The 21,266-nt window shown below is 31.1% G+C and overlaps 2 protein-coding genes across 2 annotated transcripts; one reads left to right on the top strand and one right to left on the bottom strand.

Moving 5' to 3' along the window:
- Positions 1–13,057: 13,057 nt before the first annotated feature.
- LOC145003073 (citrate-binding protein-like) lies at positions 13,058–14,494 on the top strand. The gene is made up of 2 exons (XM_078962223.1): positions 13,058–13,330; positions 14,111–14,494. Exons 1-2 carry the CDS (start codon positions 13,058–13,060, stop codon positions 14,492–14,494), a joined length of 657 nt encoding a protein of 218 aa, XP_078818349.1.
- Positions 14,495–19,667: 5,173 nt separating this feature from the next.
- Positions 19,668–21,078, bottom strand: LOC145002003 (uncharacterized). Its single transcript, XM_078961322.1, has 3 exons — positions 20,332–21,078; positions 19,946–20,077; positions 19,668–19,872 (listed from the first exon to the last, which is right to left on the bottom strand). Exons 1-3 carry the CDS (start codon positions 20,668–20,670, stop codon positions 19,870–19,872), a joined length of 474 nt encoding a protein of 157 aa, XP_078817448.1. The 5' UTR covers positions 20,671–21,078; the 3' UTR covers positions 19,668–19,869.
- Between the last annotated feature and the right edge of the window lie 188 nt (positions 21,079–21,266).

The following is a 21,266-nucleotide window of genomic DNA, read 5'->3' as shown; positions in this document are numbered from 1 at the left end:
TGTGACGCGCCATGACGGAACCATGACTAACTTTTTAAAACTTTAGATATGAGAGAGAAAATATGACAGAGCTTAGAGCTAATGTGGAGTTAATGTGATAAGTATGTTGAGTGGATTTGAAGATGTGTATACCATGCACCATAAGTGATGGATAATTGTAATATCTTCAAGTTGAGCTAGTTTTTGCATTTTGATGAAATTATTTTTTTTTAACATAAAATAAATAAATAATTTACAAAGTAACAGAATAAAAAAAAGAAGATAAAGATAAGTAGATAAGTTAATAAAGATCTAGATTAGATATTTATTGGAAATTGTCAATTTGGATTAAAAATAGGAAATAATCAATATTTAACTAAAATGGAAAAGTAGTCAAAGTTTTGGGTTCAAATTGAAATTGTTTAGGACCTATTTGTTAGGATGAAGATTGACTAGAAAAAAAAATAGTAAATAGTAGAACTTACATTAAAAGTCTTGCGACTTGGAGATTAAAATGAGAGATTTAAAATGGGGTTATCTATACTAATAAATTAATAAATAAAGTTTTTTAATTCAATTTGTCGTATGTTATTTTGTTATAATTTTGAAATATTTAACTTTTATTTGTTATTTGTTTTATTTTTTATCTTTTAATATATCATTAATTTAGTTTTCATAAATTAAATATATCATAAAAACTATAATAATTTTAAATAAATTTAAAGTTTAAACCTTTGTATTTAACATTTTGTTATGATTAACTCGTTTAGTAAACGGTTCTGACAACTAAACACTTAATTTTAATTTTTTTTGGCAAGTTTTTTTTTTAAAATTTTTTTCTCATAATTTTCATTTTTTTTCAAATTTCAAATTCATATAAACTTTCCGTTTAATCATTCTTATTAAACACTTTGTTACAATCAACCTGTATAATATACGAGTTTCAAAACTAGTAGGTTAATACGTATAAATATATAAATATAATCCTAACTCTTCTTCCATCTCTCGTTTTCATTCAATTGAATTTAAAGAGAGCTCGGAGCTCTAGAAATGGTAATTTCATTCTAGAATGGTGGATTTGAAACTATAAGCGGAAGTATTGAACAACTAATCATTGTATCTCCATTTCCTAATGAGTTAATATAGTTTTCTCTCATAATTCTTTCATTTCCATTATCTAGGGTTTAAAGGTTGAGTCAAATCTAAAATTTATGGATTTTCTAAATGGCTCCATGAAGTTTTAATTATTATCACATCTTTAAAACATCACTTCATCATCAATTTTCTCCATAGTTGATTGTACGAAACTTTGATGGAGATTTTGAATGTTTCTAATCCTAATTTTCTCATACATGAAATTCCGATAATTATTAAGGAAAAAAAAAAAAACAAACGCTTCACGTAATTCGTTAACTAGTTAATTTTATGGCATTCATCTTTCATTTACTATCTTAGACACTCTTTTTATTAGGGATGTCAAAAAGTTCATAAGACAAGGGTTCCGTTCTGTGGTATTTATTAAAAGAAATCAGGGGTGGGGAAGGGGCGGAGGCAACAGAAAACATGTTTTTAAGATACCATAATTTTTGTTTTTTTGTTTTTAATGTGTAAAATTTTATTATAAATAAATATTTTTTATCTATAAAATAGTTTCTTTTAGCTCAAACATCTTTTAGCCTAAAAAATGCATCCCAAAATATTTTTTTTTTTTTTTTTTGGGGGGGGGGGGGGGGGGGGGGGGGGGGGGTAAATAAGGTGGATTCGGGGCGGGGCGGGAGTAGGAAAGTTGGGCATTTTGGAGGTGGAGGCGGGGTGGGGCGGGGGAACATGGAATATTTTTTTTTTGGGGGCGGGGATGCACTCCCCGTCCCGTTTGCCCCCAATTACATCCTTACTTTTTTATCATGCTAAAGAGTATCCCAGTTTAACTTACATTTAATAAATTTTCATACCTAACTCTTAGTTTTATACAAATTTCTATTATTTCATTTTAATATGAAATAAACAAACCAACCTCATTTGAAGTGGTTCAACATATTGATACCATCATTTATCCATTGCCAACAAGAACTCATCTCAGATTATAAATCCTTCTCCATATGCTTTTTTACTCCCTAAAATTGCTTATATACATATGGATTTCGTAATTTGTTTAATGGTTTTCTTCTTACTTCACTTTGATTTTATATGCTGAGTTGTCAAAAAACTTTGAATACATAGAAGTGTTCGGTCGACGAAAATCAATGAGTATATAAGAAGTGACATAATTATTGTGCGATATATATATATATATATATATATATATATATATATATATATATATATATATATATATATATATATATATATATATATATATATATATATATATATATATATATATATATATACAGAGAGAGAGAGAGAGCAAGAATCATTTGAGAACTCATAGTTTCGTGAGAACTAAAGGTGGAGCGTTAGATCAAAAAAATGAATGATCAAGATGTTTTGTGGTATTTTTGTAAATAAATAAAGATATATAGAACTGAGGGTATCTTAATTAAATAAAACCAAGGGTATTATAGGAAATACAAATGTATAATTCAATTATATTCTATTATATTACAATATGATATCCTAATTAATTTACAATACGATAAACAAAATTTATAATATATCTCTCCCCTCTCTCTCTCTCTCTCACTCTTCCCCTTTCTTACGATTTGCCCCAATCCAGGGATCACCAATCATAGATCATCAGATGGTACAACTGATATTTCATCTAAGCAATATGTCTTCATCAGCATTTTCATCATCGTCTTCACCAGATGAAGATGTTAAGGGAGATCAACATACATCAACTTATCATCAAATGATGTGCGGTCCTCCAATGATCGAGATTAATCTCAATTTCTATTAAAAGCCTCAGAACGAAATGATTTCCAGTCTACACATGTTAATCGCTAGATCATCCATGGAGAATCCGCTAACCGGTCGATCGATACCATTCTATATCAATAAATGACAACTTCGTCTCTATATCGATCTGATTTTGGTTCACGGATTGTTTAGAAACCTATCATTAATACCTATTTCTCACTACCTCCTAATAGCGAATTTCGTTTTCGCTGTTTTTGTAAACAATCTACTCGAGGTTCATGTTGTCCATGACTTTCTCGGTGGGTTTAGAGGTGATTTCGTATCTCTGATCTTCTATTCTGCATCCGATTTGTACAGAGAAGCCGATTAAAAGTGTCATTTGCTTCATCGAAGGTTAACTCCTTCTCTTCTTCTTATATACAAGTTATTGCAAAATTTCAGTTTGAGTTTTTGGTTGAAAGTCATTATGTTTATGATATTTTGATAATTTAATGTCAAAGCATTAAGTAACATTTTTTGAGTTTTAATAACTGATGTTGTTGACTAATGAGATGTTTTTAATAATTAATGTATATGTGGATATAGCTTATGCTCCATTTATCAAAAGATTTCAGCCATATCTGCTAGATGCGAAAAAATTATGATATTAAGTTGGGTAGGCCAAAACTTGCAGTGTGGATTGAGGTACACTACTCACTCTTTAGAGTATTTGTACTGTAGGCCAGATTTGCACTGAATATGTTAACAAAGCATGAAATAGCATCTTATTATAAAGTAAGCTTTTCCCTAGTTTCAAATCAGGCCTATAAAGTAAGCTTTTCCCTAGTTTCAATATAAATTCACAATATTACCTAGTTTTAATCATGTGATTCACATATAAATTACATGTAATTCACATATGAATTATATGTGTCACAACTAGAAATTTTACGTCTTGTAATCACTATACTCAAGTAAATGTAGAAATCAAAAACTCAAAAGCATGTATGATGCTTACTCAATGGAGAACTAAACCCCAATTCACTACATCAAGCAATTGGAAAACCCTAGAAGTTCTTGTTAAGTCCATTTTGGACTAGAACTTCCTTATTGGATCCAAATGGACCAATAAGCTTCCAATTGGACTATCATGGGCTTAGAACCCTAATTGGGCTCTAATTGGACCCACATTCATTTATTTCAATATTTTGGGCCATATTGGGCCTAGAATGAAATAAATTGAAAGCTTTGATCCATGATTAACCCAATCTAGCTTATTAAAACATAAAAATCACAATTTTATTTTATGAGGCCAATAAATACCTAAGACTAACTCTAATATTGGGCTTAAGAGCAAAAAGCCCAAATTTTTCTTCCTCCTTCCATGCTCTCGGCCCAAAGCAAGCCCAAGAGAAGGGTTTGACTTTCTTGTGCCACATCATTATTACCTAATGGACATCCATGCAACATCTCATACTTCCATGTATGCACATCACTTCAAATCACTCTCTCCTCTCCTCCCTCTCACTCTCGGCCGAACACAACACACACACACTCACAAAATCCATCCCATTCTCTCTAGATCACTCAAGACCAATCCTTCCTCCCCACTCCAAAAATCTCGAAAATTAGGAGCTTTCAAGAGGATCTTGCAAGTTAGTCATCATCTAAGGTAAGGTTTTGCTTGGATCTATGACTTGTATTCCTTGTTTTGTCAAAATCCCTTCCTAATCCATGCAAAAATCGTGATCTTGCACTCTAGAAAACTCCATAAACTCGAAAACTTCATCAAGGAGTGCAAAGGCCAAAAATCACTTCATTTCTTCCATTCTTTCTTCAAAAACCGAATCAACACCCAAGGTGAGTTTCATACCCCCTTATTTTCGGTTTTTATAAGTTTTTGTAGGGGAGAATACAAGCAAAGGTGTAGATCCATCATTATGTGTATGTTGTGGTTGATTTCTATGCTTATATGTATGTTTTGTATGATTTTGATGCTAGATCTAGTTATGAAATGCTAAAAACCGAGATATGTATTTTATTATAGCATAAAATATACTACTACATGCAAAGTATACTAAGAAAAATAGCCAAATGGCTTGACAACACTTAATTTGGGCTAAAAACTCATTTTTTTTACATAAAATGTTGAAAATACAAAGTTGAAGGGCCTAAAATGAAATATTTCGAAATCTGATGGGTGAGATGAGTCAAAACAGTTTACATAATGTATTTTCTGAAAATATACTATTTGGAGGGTTAAAAACATAAATTCCAAGCTTATTGGGCTAAAGATGACATTTTCGGCCCAATGAGGCCCAATATGCGAAATTTTCTGTTTTGGAGGACCAAAACTGCATTTCTCTGTAAAACAGTGGACTGTAAGTGTTCCATGTACTTTTCAAAGGTTTAAAATGCTTTTCAAATTTAAAAAGGACCAAAGTTGCAAAAAAATTTCAAATTGGGCAAAAATGTAAAAATTGCGAAAAAGAGGGGTTATAACCGAGAAAACTGCAATTTCAAGGACTTAAGCTGTTTTCTATGAAAAATATGCTGGAAAATGCTTATTTCAATAATTTTTGGTATTAAAATGTCAAAAAAATTGATTTAAGGACCAAACCGGAAAGTTTTTAAATAAAGGGGTGAAAAGGGTAAATTTTACAAACAAGGAGGGACTAAAAACAGAAAATTCTCAAGGCTAGTTCAATACATGCAATTTGACCAAATGATGGTACCACGCCTATCGACGAAATACAATACATTACAATACCAAAAGTTGTTGTCAAACGAATTGGTTCGGTCTCGAACCAATAAAAATCTGAAACTACTAACACGACGACACTATGACATTACGACATTACGATTCATAACTAATAACGATTGGGAAGTCACTATACATGCGAGTGTGCACAGACGTCTACGCACCATCTTTGGGCCCCAAAAGTGTAAAATCTTGTTTGTTGAGCCTAGCTAGCCCAATGACCTGATCTTAAGGCCCGAAGACCTCTCTCTTACGAAGTGTTGGGTTTTACCGATCCGACATAACGTAAAAGGACTTTCAATGGCAAACATGCTGCTGGTCCCCAAGGGTCCTTCAGTGCTGCTAGTAAAGTCTGTAACTCACGATTGCGGGTTGGGCTTCGGGCCCTTCGCAATTGCAATGGTCTTGAACGACGCGGGGAAATACCGAGGGTTTCGCGCCTTCTTTTCTTCCCTCCGGTCGTGGGACTACACAAGTCCGGGAGGATTGAGTTGTGTGAAGAATTACGAGTGACGCCTAAGGGATCGCTTGTAAGGTTGTCGATTGGACGTTTTCATTAACACACGTCACAACACTTCACCACCCACTGTATTCTCAATGCCTCCGGAGCTCAACGATTTTCTCTAACGCAACGAAACAACGGTACACAAACTAAGTAAAGCAAAGTGATAGGAAAACGTCGGGTTTTCCTAGGGTTTTCAACAATTACAATTATGAATTACCGGTCGAATTTCACAACTCTTACGCTTACATCTATAGAATTCAAACAAGCATACTCATGGATCATCACATATTTTTACACTATTCTATTTTTAGAAAATATCGGATTTTCTGATGGTTTTCAAACAATACATTGGATTTCAAACACTACTTATGAACTCACCAACATTTCATATGTTGACGTTTTCAAAATACTTGTATTCTCAGGTAATAGATAAGGTGAAGGATGATTTATACTCTATGACGTTTTGCTGTGGTTTAAGTAGTGTCAAACAGTTATTTTTGAGAATGTAATGTTTTGAACAATGTAATGAATGTAAACGCTACCAGTTGTATCATTCTAAATGTTGGTGATGTATAATGTTATGTTTCATGTATATGCATTGTGATGGTATTCAATGAGTCACGATAGCCCTCGGACGTTTCCGCCGTCTGGTTCGGGGGTGTGACAATATGTAATTCACATATGAATTACATCTGATTCACATATAAATCACATATGGATTACATGTGATTCACATATAAATCACATGTAATTCACATATGAATTACATGTGATTCACATGTAATTCACATGTGATTCACATGTAATTCACATATGAATTACATGAGATTCACATGTAATTCACATATACGTCATATGTAATTCATACGTAAATCGTCTGTGATTCATATGTTAATCACATATGTATTTTTGTGAGTGTTTTTGCATCAATCATTTTTTTTCATGTAGATTTGAAAGAAATTGTGGTGAAGATGATAAATTGAAGAAAAATATGGAAATATTGACACGAAGACATAAAAATACTTTGAAATTTTGTACATTTTTTTGTATCGAATAAAATACTTATTATATTGTGTTTATAAATTGGTAAATAAAATGAGCTTTTTTATGATCTACTTACGAATATTATAGTATAAAAAATATGAATATATGCATTTGAAAAAATATGCATATATGCACCTAAGATTTTAATTTTTATTTTTTAAAAATGCAGTTAGTTTTTAAATGCAGTTTTTTTTTTTGAAAAAAATGTAAATTTCTTTTAAAAAACTTGCAATTTTTAATTAAAAAATGCAGTTTTTTTTTTTTTTTTTTTTTTTTTTTGAAAAAAATACAGTTTTCTTTAAAAAAAATTGCAGTTTTTCTAAAAAAAAAAATGCAGTTTTTTTGAAGGAAAAAATACAGTTTTTTTTATAAAAAAATATATGTTTCTCAATTTTTTTTTCAAAAGTACATGTTTTCTATAAAAAAAAAATAAAAAAAAAATATGCATTTAAAAAAAACGAAAAATACTATTTAAAAAAATCTGAAAATTTGATTTATGATGTAAATTTTTAGACATTTATATTAATATTTTAAATAACAAAAAAATAAAAAAATAAACATTAAATGAGATTGGTAAGATGACGATCATGTCCTTAACAAATTACTTTTGATCCAACGCTCCACTTTTAGTTGTCGGGTTCTCGGAAAATTTTGAGTTCTCAACTGATCTCAACCCTATATATATATATATATATATATATATATATATATATATATATATATATATATATATATATGTATATATATATATATGTGTATATATATATATATACACATATATATATATATATATATATATATATATATATATATATATATATATATATATATATATATATATATATATATATATATATATATATATGGTGAGGTTCAATAGAAAACCATAATTAACCAAGGAACCAAGGAACCAATCGTGAGCATCGGAAATCATAACGATCAACGACCAAGAAAATAGATGTACACTTTTACATTAGACGCACACACCGGATTATAACAAAAAATCCACCATTTACAAAAACCACAACTTTTTTTCGTTTAAAATTTTTTTAGGTCATGATGATATTTAAAAAACGATCTTTTTTTTCGAAAAAAACTCATTTCGTTTTCTTTAATGAAAAAAGTTAAGGTCTATTTTTTATAGAAAAAAATTAATAAATATATCAAAATTCATATTTTTTGTACTTCTTAAACATAGATTCATATTAATATTAAAAAAACGATTTTTCTAGTTCAGATTTATATTGTGAACTTGTTCAGATTAATATTGTAAACCTGTTCAGATTCACATTGTGAACCTCCTCAAATTTACAGTGTGGATAATAATAAATCAGATTCATAGTGTGAATCTGAACTGATCGGAGCATTTTCACATTGTGAATGTTAAAATTTGAAATATTTACAGTTTAGATTCACAATGTGAATCTACACTGATCGAGATTTCTTTTTTTTTTTTTTTTTTTTTTTTTGTTGTTGTTGTTGTAAACCTTCTCAGATTCATAGTGTGTATAATAATATTTCAGATTTACAATGTAAATCTGAACCGTTCGAGATTTTCATATCGTGAATGTTAAAAATTGAAATATTTACAGTTTAGATTTACAGTGTGAATCTACATTGTTCGAGTTTTTTTTTTAATCGGTGTTGATGTTTATTAATAGAGTACAAAAAATTAATATTTTTGGTATAATTAGTTTTTTTATATAAAAAAAACTTAAATATTGAAAAAAATAAGAAAATTAAGTGGATTTTTTTCGAAAAAAAAGTTTGTTTTTTACATATCATCATGGATTTCTATGGTAAGAGAATGAAAAATCGTGAACAACGGTACGTTTGGATTTTTTTTTTCGATAAAAAACTTGGGTTAAAAAAAATTTAAATGAAAAAAGAAAGTGAATTTTATTATAATCTGCTACATGTGCGTCCATTATAAAAATTTACAACTATTCTTTTTGCCGTTGACCGCCTTAAATTCCGACGCTTTGGATTGGTTCCTTAAATAATAATGGTTCTCTATTGAACTTTTCTATATATATATATATATATATATATATATATATATATATATATATATATATATATATATATATATATATATATATAGGGTTAGGTTCATTTGAGACCACCTATATTTTGTGAGACCGTGAGACGCATTTTTTTTTTATTTATTTTTAGTTAATTCATGTTCCGAAAATAATATTTAAAAAAAGAATTTTTTGATTTTTCCATTTATTTTGCATTTTAAAATTATTTTTAGAATATGTACAGTGTAATATTTTATTTAGAATATTTCACGTATTTTTCAAAAAAAATAGAATTTTATTTTTATTTTTTTTAGTTAATTCAAGTTCCGAAAATAATATTTAAAAAAAGAATTTTTAGATTTTCCATTTATTTTGCATTTTAAAATTATTTTTTAGAATATGTCAGTGTAATATTCTATTTTGAATATTTCACGTATTTTTCAAAAAAAAAAAACGGAATTTTATTTATTTATTTATTATATTTTTTTATATTTTTTTTAGTTAATTCAAGTTCCGAAAATAATATTTAAAAAAAGAATTTTTGGATTTTTCCATTTATTTTGAATTTTAAAATTATTTTTAGATTTGATCTCACGGTCTCACAAAATTAGAATGGTTTCAAATGAACTTGAACATATATATATATATATATATATATATATATATATATATATATATATATATATATATATATATATATATATATATATATATATATATATATATAATATATATATATATATATATATATATATATAGTAAGTCATATATGATAAGATATGAATATATGTTTAATTATGCTAGATATATGTAAGCTTTATATCTACATTACAAGTGACATGTATATATCATATTAAAATAATTGGTTTGTACTTTATATAATCGAGCCATTTATCCATTCCGATTAGGGGCATAGATGTATTAATAATTAATTGGGTTATACTTTATATAATCAATGACATAATTATATACATTCTTAATTCATTAATTTTATAAGAATTTGGTAAGTACGTATAATTAAATTGAAGTATCGGTTAATTAAATCATGTGATCGTAATTTAAATTTATAACACTTATACATTGTAAGTGGGTTACATTTACACTTAAGACTGACAAATATGTACAACATAGAACCAACCAACATGCTACCAACCGAACCAATTAAATCGGTAGCCAAGTTCTTTGGTAGCTAATATATTTGGCTGGTAATAATATGCCAATTAAGTAGTCTTGGTACGGTAACGGTATAATTTTTTTTTTGGAAAGGGATCTTCCCTAACGAGGGTTTCCGGGCCAGCTTTCGCGCACCGACTAATCCCCCGCTGCAAACATAAAGCTTTGTTTGATGCCCTGGAGTCACTGCAGGTGAACCTCCATGGCCACAAGGGCTGAGTGGTGCCAGGATTTGAACATGAGTCAATAGGTTATCCACCATATCTTCCACATGCCTTACCAAGTCACCACAACCCAAGTGGTTATAAATTTTTGAATACCACGGTTGTACCATACCAACCGATATAGAATTACTAAACTATGAGTTTTCATATCTTCATGTTTTAATTAGAATAACAACTAACAAATCTTAGAATTACTAAACTAACATGTTGACTAACAAATTTCTTGATACTTATTGTTTGATGTGCACGAGATCGGTGATACATACACTAAAACTTAAAAACGAATACAATTAATTTTGACGTGCATGAGATCGGAAGAAATCTATTCCATCTGGTAGCAATTAATGGTAGCAACTTGCTAATGGTAGACCTCTTTTAATCCTTTTAGTGGTTTTCAAAAAAAAAATACTACTAGAAGCGAGTGAAGCAACGGCCAAATGTCCACAAATTCAATTTATATTCATGTATAGTATATATTAGTTAAAAGTTTTGGTATATACCAAATACCAATATATACCAATCAAATTTGTTGGTAGCCAAATTAATTGGTACCAAGTACACTTGGTACGGTACTGGTAGCTAAAATCTTATACCCAGTATAGTTGGTACGGTACACGGTTTGAAGAAAAAATAACTTAGTATCGTACCAATTCCACCCCTATTTACACTTTCATATTAAACGAGATACACTTTCGTATTAAGGGAGACATAACATAACTAAATGACATAAAAGGATGTAGGGTATTTCCAAGTTCGATACTTCTATCAAAGGACATTCATAGATGATTAACCAAACTAAAATCACATTACGGATGGCCAGCCGAGAAGAATGATTCGTTAACTTTTTGAACCTAAATTTGAACCGAAAAATATGATTTTGGTTAACTTGGTTTTTCGATTTGATTATTGGTTAACATATTAACTGCATGCTAATAATAAATGTGTTTCAAAACTAAAACTTCATAAAATAAAAGAAAACAAAAACTATGACTCAGAAGAACATGGTCACCATTAATAGCCTGATGTAATATAAAAAGTTGATTCATACTCGGCTCAATAAGTCAAATCTGTGCTATCTGGATATCATCATATTTTAATGTTTATGAAGAACGTATATGAAATAATTTAATCAAAACTAAATTGTCTACATGAGGTATAACAATAATTATATGTACAAATCTAAACAAGTGAAAGATTATAAACGTTTGATGCAAACTACTGTTATCAAAGACATTGTGTAGATGTGTGTAGCAATTGTGTCCGGGAGAAGGTATCTAATGGAGAGTTGGGTATAAAGGATGATGTGTCTACATGATTCTCCTAACCTGTTGATCACAAAAGAGAGGCTACGGTCGATCGTAATCCAAGATGGATTCATTACACTTCGACACCCAAGTTAAAGGGTGATTACTCAAAATATTGGGAGAGTTAGAGAGAGCATGATGTTTCGTATACCTTCCCATGAGGGTAGTATTTATAGTGGTTTTTATGGGAGATAAGGTCTACATATTATCTGTAGATACACCGTCTCTTTTGAAGGTTTTGTCTTATGTGCTCGTTCCATATAGTGGGTGAGACACGATAATATGTTCACACTGGAAAAGTGACTATGAGTTCGAGATCTTATAGTGGGATACACTACTTGGTGTGTAATCAAGCCAAAAAAATCAAAGATTTTTTAACGATTTAGTTAACCATATCTAATTTAAGCATTACCATAATACCAAAGATTCAAACGATTTTAAGAGTTTTTCATCTTAAAAAAACAAAAGAAAGTAGTTGGTGATTCATTTTTTTTAGGAGTGTGATGGTTTTGTTATAACATTTATTAAGATTTTTATTTTGTTATGAAACATTTTTTTTTGAACTATTACCCGCCGACCATCCTACTCCGAAATCTACATCTATTGTTTTCAACAAGACTTGAACTTCAATATCTCGCTGGGAGCAACAATCCAACAAGGCAACAACATTTGATGTCAGTAGGCCAAAATTGAAAATCCTTTGGTATATTACATATTTTGTTATATTACATATGATTTTTGTGATTTTCTCCATTTTTAGTACATTATTAATTTATTATCAAAATATAATGCAAATAGTTAACGTTTATAATAGATATGATATGATGTGTTTGTATATATGTATGCAATGTATATTTTTTCTAAATTTATAATACTTTTTCATAACTTAACTGTTATTTTAGAATATCGGCTTTTAAAATTGCGTTACTGTTTCCTTACTTTTTTTATATATATAAATTACACATGATTACTTATATTGTTAACATAAATTACTTTGTATTTCAAATATTATTTTATACAGAAATAATAATTAAAATAAAACAAAAGGAAGAATCAAACCAAACACCCTTCAAATTCTCTTGCCCAACTTTTGTACAATACCCATAAAACAATTCACCTTTCTCTCCCAGTCCTCCTATAAACCATGATTAACTTTGCCCTATGTATCAACAACACTTGCACATCAAGCAAACCCTAGAGAGAAAATGAAGAGAGTTTGTGGTTGCAGCCTGCTTCTCTTAGTTGTACATTTGAGTTTACTACATGATGGTTTAAAGGTGTTTGCTATCGATCCCACACAAGGGTTTACCAATGTCCCCTTAACACCAAGTAGCTTCATATACCAGAAACCGTACAATGTCCCACTAGCAGACAGATACAGTTTCCATAACGGTATTCATCGGTTTTGGGTCTATTCAAACGATAAGCCATTCGAGCGTGGAAGCAACACACGACCTAGAACCGAAGTTCAATTAAAAGTAAGCTTTTTTTAATCAAAATTTTCTAACATGGGATATGAGTGATATGCATTGTTTGCTTGTACGGTACAAGTAATCAATACATGTCCTATAACCAAGGATTTTTTTTAATTAAAATCCTTAAAGCATTCAAAATAGAATGGCTTTTTCATAAATAACAATTGGAAAAACTCTCTTTTATATTTGGAATAATTGAGCTCTTCAATTTACAAATAATAAAACCCACGATAAATTGTCTATTTATAATTGGTTGAAAACATATGAGATTCGCTTGATTATTAAAAAAGCTCTTGGTAAATATTTGTTAATTAAAAAGTTCTTTGAAAACTTTTTGGTTTGAGAAACTCCTTGGATAGTTTTTTCAACTTTAAAGAACTTTTTGGTTTAAAAAACGCTTGAAAATTTTATTGAAAGTTATCATTCATATAAGATATAAGATTATACGACATTCTTTGTAAATAAAACTATCAATTTCACAATAGAACACAAAATAAAAAATCATATTATTGTGAAATTGTTCATATCTTTGTAAAACACATAAATTTTCAATGAATTTGCTTATTTTTATACTTGTTATGTCATTAAAAGAACAATTTCGCAGTCATCTTATTAAAAATATGGTAATTTTGTAAAAACTCTTGCCCCTTTTGCTATTTTTGTGATTTTCCCGTGACAAATTGGATAACAAAAGTGATTCGTAGTTGAATTTTTTTACCTGTATTAAATTTATAGGGGAATAAAGTTGTTGCTAATACGGGTTTTTGATGTTTTACTATGCAGCCAGACTACACTTCGGGGATTTGGCAATTCGAAGGCTATGCATTCGTACCACATGGAACTTCGGGTGCTACGATTGTGCAAATCCATGGTGCAGCTGAAGGTAACACAACAATATTACTAAGGATCTATAATGGAGACATGAGGTATTACAATGGGGAAGTAATTGCTACTGATTTATATGATAAATGGTTCAAGGTGAATTTAATTCACAATGTTGATGAAGGAAAAATAATGGTTTACATAAATGATGTGAAGAAATTTGAATCACATGATGAAGGTCCCGGAGACTTGTATTTTAAGTGTGGTGTTTATGGGGCACCGAGTGACACGAGTCGATATATGGAATCGAGGTGGAGAGATATCAAAATATACAAGAAGTCATAGACATGTATATATGTATATAAGAAAATTTTAGATGTAGAATATGTGATCTATATATGTTATGAAAATATTATTGTACATGATATTTTATTGAAGTTGAACGTGTATGTAAAAAAAAGATAAATTGTGTTTGTAACGGTTTCATGGTGTCTCGCCCATTGGTTTTAACATGATGTTTTTGAAAGGGTTGTAGCTTTTAATAAAAAATGATTTTAAAAAAAAAAAGTTTTGTTCTTGAAAACAACCTTAAAACTTTTATTTTAAACAAAAAATTCATGAGCCAACAGTTTATTTTAGATAACTTCTAGCTTTTATGATTTATATCATTTTACGCCTTTCAAGAGCTTAAGGCTATATTTTCCGAACAATTATATCTATATAGCATGGTTGTAAAAATCGTTCGATGTTAGCTAGTTGGTGGACTGGGGTTAAGGGATTAATCGGTTAGGCGGAGATTAATCGGGGGATTAATCGAAGACCATTAATTGCTAATTGGTTAGATTTTAAAAAATTAAATAGGACTAATATCATATAAAAGTTCATAAATACCACTAATATCATAACAAAATAGGTTAATATGATAAATACAACACTAATCATACCTCAAATAGTTTCTATTGAGATATAATTTCTTCAAAGTGTTAAAATTTTATCGGGTTTTATTGTTTCAATCATTTTGTATGCATGGATTAATCGCTAGGTGCTCTCTAATCGGTCGAGTAGCGCCTAGGGATTAATCAGAGATTAATCGGGACCTAATCGGGATTTTTACAACATTGTTATATAGAAGCTACAACTTTTGAGTTTCTGGCTATCTATATAGAAGCTATGGACTAATTTTGTCAAGAATACATTGTCTTTGAGCTTTTATTCTACATTCTGTGTGTTAGGGTTTCTGTTATAGTCCATATCATTTGAACTTAACTAATAACTAGTATAAGATATTTGAGTAAATTACACGAATGGTCCCTATGGTTAGGGGTAATTTGCGCGCTTAATCCCTAACTTATTTTTTTAACTTTGAAGGTCCTTACTGTTTGTTTTTGTTACGCACTTGGTCCCTATTGTTTGTTTTTATTACGTGTTTGATCCCTATTTTACCTAAAAATACTATAATTTAAATAGGGAAAAATGGTGGGGTGAATAAGGTAAGGTGAATGGGATGGGTTTGGGGGTGTATTTAGTTAAATAAATTAAAAAATCAAGAGTAAAATAGTCTTTTTAGGTAAGACAGGGACCAAGCGTGTAACAAAAACAAACAGTAATGATCTTCCGAGTTAGAAAAATAAGTTAAGGACCAAACGCACAAATTACCCTAAACCATAGGGACCATTCGTGTAATTTACTCAAGATATTTGTGTAAAAGACGATTTTAATTGTCTTTTTTATTTTATAGGAGTCACCAAGGTTTATAATGGACAAATGGATGAAATAAAATCATTATTATCATCATGTATACTTGTAAAACTAAATATATGTAGAGAGGGTTAATACCAGAAAAGCCATAAGTTTTACATTGTTATTCTAAATTAGCCCTAAATGGATTTTTTGTGTCTAATTAGCCTAAATAATTGTGACCCCGTTTCAAAATCGTGTTATCATCCGGTTAACAGCCGATCAAGGTACGCAGCCGGTCACCACTCTCCTATACTACTTGATAGTTCGTATACCACCTAATATCACCTTTCACAGAAACGTCTTGCATCAAAAAAAGGGTTTCTTGTAGTTGGTCTTACGAAGAAGAAGGGTTTGAAAAGGGTTTCTTACACCATTGTTGCATGCAAAAAAGCTTCTATTTTGAAGTTGATAATCACTGAAGTAGAAAGGTACGTGGGGTGCCAATAAGAAATTGATGTGTATGTGTGTTCTTATCTTACATAATCGAGTTCCATAGTGTCACTTACAAGTATAATTTTTCATTTTGAACAGATGGCTTCATCATCTGGAACTAAAAAGGTGAAAGGGCCTGAAAAGGTTTATGTAAGGGATGAGGACTCTGATGATGATCTCATAGATTTCTCTTTCCTGGATTTTGCACCAGAGACCTTTAAACCGACCTCAAACCTGTCTGATGACCCATTTCTTAACATGTTATGTGATGAAAATATGCTAAGGAGGACTCTTGATGGAATGGGAGATGATGATCATGAAGTTGGTGTTAAGAATCCAGAACATGATCATATTGATGATCAAAATGACGGTGAAGTAGATGTAGAGTACAGGGTTCATGATCCAGACATACATTGGAAACAAATGAAGCCGGTAGTGGGAGAGTGTTACGAGTCCCCTGCTCAACTCAGGTTTGCATTAACTAACTATGCGGTAGCGAATGGATATCAGTTGTGGTTTATGAAGAGTGATAGGCATAGAGTGATTGCTAGGTGTGGGAAAATATATAAAAAAGACCCATGTCCCTTTAGAGTTTATGCTGCTTAGAAGTATAATGAACGAACATTTCAGATTAAATCTATATGTGACATACATCTATGTGCCAGAAATTTTAATTTTGGAACTTTGGTTAGTTGTAACTGGTTGGCCAAACATTACTTGAAGGATATTGTTATGAAGCCAAAGATGACATTAACTGAGATGAAGGAAGATGTACTTAGGATGTTTTCAGTAAATGTATCCAAGGGGCAATGTCACAGGGCTAGGACAAAGGCAAGAGAGATGATAGAAGGTAAGTTAGAAGAACATTATGCAAAGGTATGGGACTATGCTGCAGAAATCCTCAGGTCTAACCCAGGGAGCACTTGTAAGGTGGGAGTAGATTCTAATGCAAGTGGCATGAACTATTTCAAAAGGTTTTATGTGTGTTTAAAGGCTTTGAAGGATGGTTGGAATAGGGGTTGCATACGTGTGATAGGTTTGGATGGTTGTTTCCTAAAGGGTCAGATCAATGGAGAACTTTTGACTGCTATTGGAAGAGATGCAGACAATCATGTATATCCAATAGCATGGGCAGTGATCGATGTAGAGAACAAAGATAATTGGACTTGGTTTATTGAGTTGTTAGTTGCTGATCTTGACCTTGACTGTGGTAGGGGTCTTGTGGTTATTTCCGATCAGCACAAGGTAAATTATACTATAAATTTGTTTAATTATTATACATTGATAATAATTTTGTTTATTCAATGCCAGAGTCTACTACAAGATGTTACAGAACTACTTCCATTTGTTGAACATAGACAATGTGCCAGGCACATCTATGCAAACTTCAGGAAGAAATACACTGGGTTAGAGCTCAAGAACCTGTTTTGGGAAGCTGCCAACCGTATTGTGGAGGGGGACTTTATAGCAACAATGAAGAAAATCAAAGACATAACTCCCAGTGGTTATGAATGGCTGATGTCAAACAAACCACATTCTTGGTGTAGGGCATTTTTCTCTCATGGATATGCTTGTGAGGCTATAGAGAATGGCATATCAGAGTGTTTTAACTCGATGATCATTCACATGAGAAAAAAACCAATTCTAACAATGCTTGAAGAAATCAGGATTTATTTGATGAATAGGTTTTATCATCAAGCTGCTATAGTTTCTCAATGGAAAGGTGACTATGGCCCAAACACCTTAGAGAAGATTAAGGAGTTTGGAAAGCATATGAGGTATGCTTATTTGATTTTAATTGTGATCTTAAGTCTATACATTTACATTACTAATTACTTATAATTTTAGGTTCTGGATAGTAATACCAAGTGGAGGGGCATTATTTGAGACAAGGCATGGATATTCAGCTTACAAAGTGGATTTAGATGCTCATTCTTGTTCATGCAGATTATGGGAGATATCAGGGTTACCATGTGTTCATGCTCAAGCTGCAATCAATTTCACACATAGAGATCCAACTGATTTTATTTCCTTTTGGTTCCATAAGGACAAGTTCATAGAGACATACAGGGACAACATCTTACCTGTTAATGGAAGTAATATGTGGCCCTGTATTGAATATTTGAAGCCCTTACCACCCCTTGTTAGGAGAATGCCTGGAAGGCCAAAAACAAAGAGAAGAAGACATGCCACAGAATGTCAGGATTCTAAGTTCCCTACTCAAAAGGCAAAGGTTAGCAGGACTGTTAGGTGTGGGAAATGTAAGGGAACTTGGTCATAATAAGCTGTCTTGTAAGAATGGAGAAGGTCCAAGTGACCCTGTCCCTAAAAGGAAAAATGGTAGACCAAAGGGAGATGGGGGAGGGAATTTAGTTGTGAACATTGCAAAGACACCAAGGAAAGTAGATAAGGGAAAGAAGAAAGTTGTTGAGGACACATCAAAAGAAGTAAATGAAGGACATAATAAAGTTGTTGATCACACATCAAAAGAAGCAAGTTAGGGAAAGATGAAAGCTGTTGAGGGCACATCAAAAGAAGCAGGTAAGATGATAGATGTTGATCAGTCAATTTCTCCTTTGAAGAGAATGAAGATGATGGAAAGGAGGGGAGGTAAGATCAAATATGTAGGGAGAATAGGGGTTGTGCATGGTAGTATAAGTCAAAATGTGGCAGGTGTTGACCATGAAGATTTTGAAACTATTAAAGATCTGCAGGCATCTGGATATGATCATGGGGAAATTGTTGAAGCTTTTAATAAGGTGTGTAGTTATAAATTTAATTATTAACACAATTTTCTTGAACATTATATGATAATATGTTTATGTTAATTTCTTATTCACAGTTGACAAAAGAGAGGAAGGAGATGTTGGCTGAGAGTATAGTTGATGAAGAGACCAGTCAAGAAACACAAGATCCGTTGGTAAAAAAAAAAGGAAGCCCTCAGAAAGAATTATCAAGATTAAGTTGAAAAAAGCAGTGCATGATCCAGATGGAGGTGGTTCAACAATTAAGAAAGCACTTACATTGGACTGATGTTGTTATGGACGGGGGGTTAATTGGGCATAAATCTTTTGATAGCCCTTTTTTGTGAAAGCATCTTTTGGTAACAAGCTTCCAATTTGTTGACAACATGTTATCTTTTGACTGTAAATTTTAGTAACATTGTCATTTTTGGAAATCATCTTTTGGCTTGTAAACATTGTTGTAAAATTGGAAGTTTGGTTCTGATTGTTACCCTCCATGTATGTATTTGGCTATTATGTTTATAAAGATTGTGGTTTGTAGTAAGTTCAAATTTCTATGTCAGTTTGTAATGGATAGTAAATTGTCAATTTCTGGTTAATGCTTTTCATATTAATTGTCCCGCAGGACTATGTATTACAAGGGTATCCATATTACAACCATCAAAATGTTTTCAGATGCTATTACAACTGTGCCAAAATAAGCATCTAATACAATTTCACCTAACCAACAACTTCACAAAAAGACTAAACTTAACTTCCTAACTTCCTATAATCTCACCAGCAATACAGTCCCTGTTACCAACATCACTGCAAATAGCATGACCATGATAAACATAAGCTTCATCATTAACATCAACCTCCTATTTTGATCCACATTCACCTGTTCCAACCGAGCATTGCCATCAACCATCCCAACCAGAGCTAAATGCATTTGGTACATGAGGTTTTTGTAATCTTCACTAGGCAAAGGTGGGTCCAACCACATGAAGAACTTACAATACCTGGAAGGATCCTGCACATTTTTATGACAGATTTGCCCTTAGTCCCATAACAAAACTTTATAATGCACATTTTTATGACAAATTTGCCCTTAGTTCCATAACAAAACTCTATACTGGATCAAAGAGTGAAGAACAAATGTGCACATTTTTATGATAGATTTGCCCTTAGTCCCATTCAAAAACTTTATACTACACATTTTTATGACAAATTTGCCCTTAGTCCCATAACAAAACTCTATACTGGATCAAAGAGTGAAGAACATACCTTGTAGTTGGTGCATCCCCTAAATTTTCTTCCAGGATTCTTGTCCGTCCATGAAATTGAGAAGCTAGCCTCAACACCACAACGACACAAAACCATGGGGTTGTTTCTGTTCCTGAAATTGACATTAACATTTTGAAATCCTGAAGTCATTGACCCTGTAGACCCTGTAGATGAACTAGCCATGAAGAAGTTAGATGCGTGGAAGAAGAAGTCGGAGAATGTAGAAGTAGGAGATGGAAGATGGGTTTCTAACGGTAAAACCCTTATTTGTAAAGGGGTAACCAGCTGAAACCGGGGAAACCGGCTAACAGGGTTTGAGGCAAAAGTCAACACATACATAATGGCTAATTAGACACAAAAAATCCATTTAGGGCTAATTTAGAATTATGGTGTAAAACTTATGGCTTTTATGGTATTAATCCATCTAGAGAAATATAATTTGTATGTACCATTGTTAAATGACTAATGGGTAGCGAAATAACTATATAGGCTTCGAAATGGGCTTTATGGGCCGAGTGACCTAAGAAAATTTTTATTTATTTATATTATTATATACCATATTTTTGTTAAAATCTTTCTCAATAAACCACGTCATTTTAGAAGCTCTTTCTTGATGTATAAATTGTCTTTAAAGAATTCTACCACAAAATAAATAAATAAATAAAAATAAAAAAGAAACAAAAAAAACTTTTCGCTTATTCACAAGTAAAACCTACGATTTTTTTTTAAAGTAGTTTTGATGATTTTGTAAAGTTGTGCCAAATTTACAAATAAAACCTGCAATATTGATGGTTATTAAAAAAAACCCTTTAATTTTGTTTAAATCTTATAAAAGTTCAATGAGTTTTGTACAAGATTATACTACCAAATAAGTTTGATACATATAGACAACATTATGATCTTCAAAAATACATTGATAAATACTGACAAAATTA

The sequence above is a fragment of the Lactuca saligna genome, chromosome 6 (assembly GCF_052625555.1).
Source record: "Lactuca saligna cultivar CGN05327 chromosome 6, ASM5262555v1, whole genome shotgun sequence".
NCBI classification, from domain to species: Eukaryota; Viridiplantae; Streptophyta; class Magnoliopsida; order Asterales; family Asteraceae; genus Lactuca; species Lactuca saligna.
Note: the sequence above shows the minus strand (reverse complement) of the source record. Positions and strands in the feature narration are given on the sequence as shown.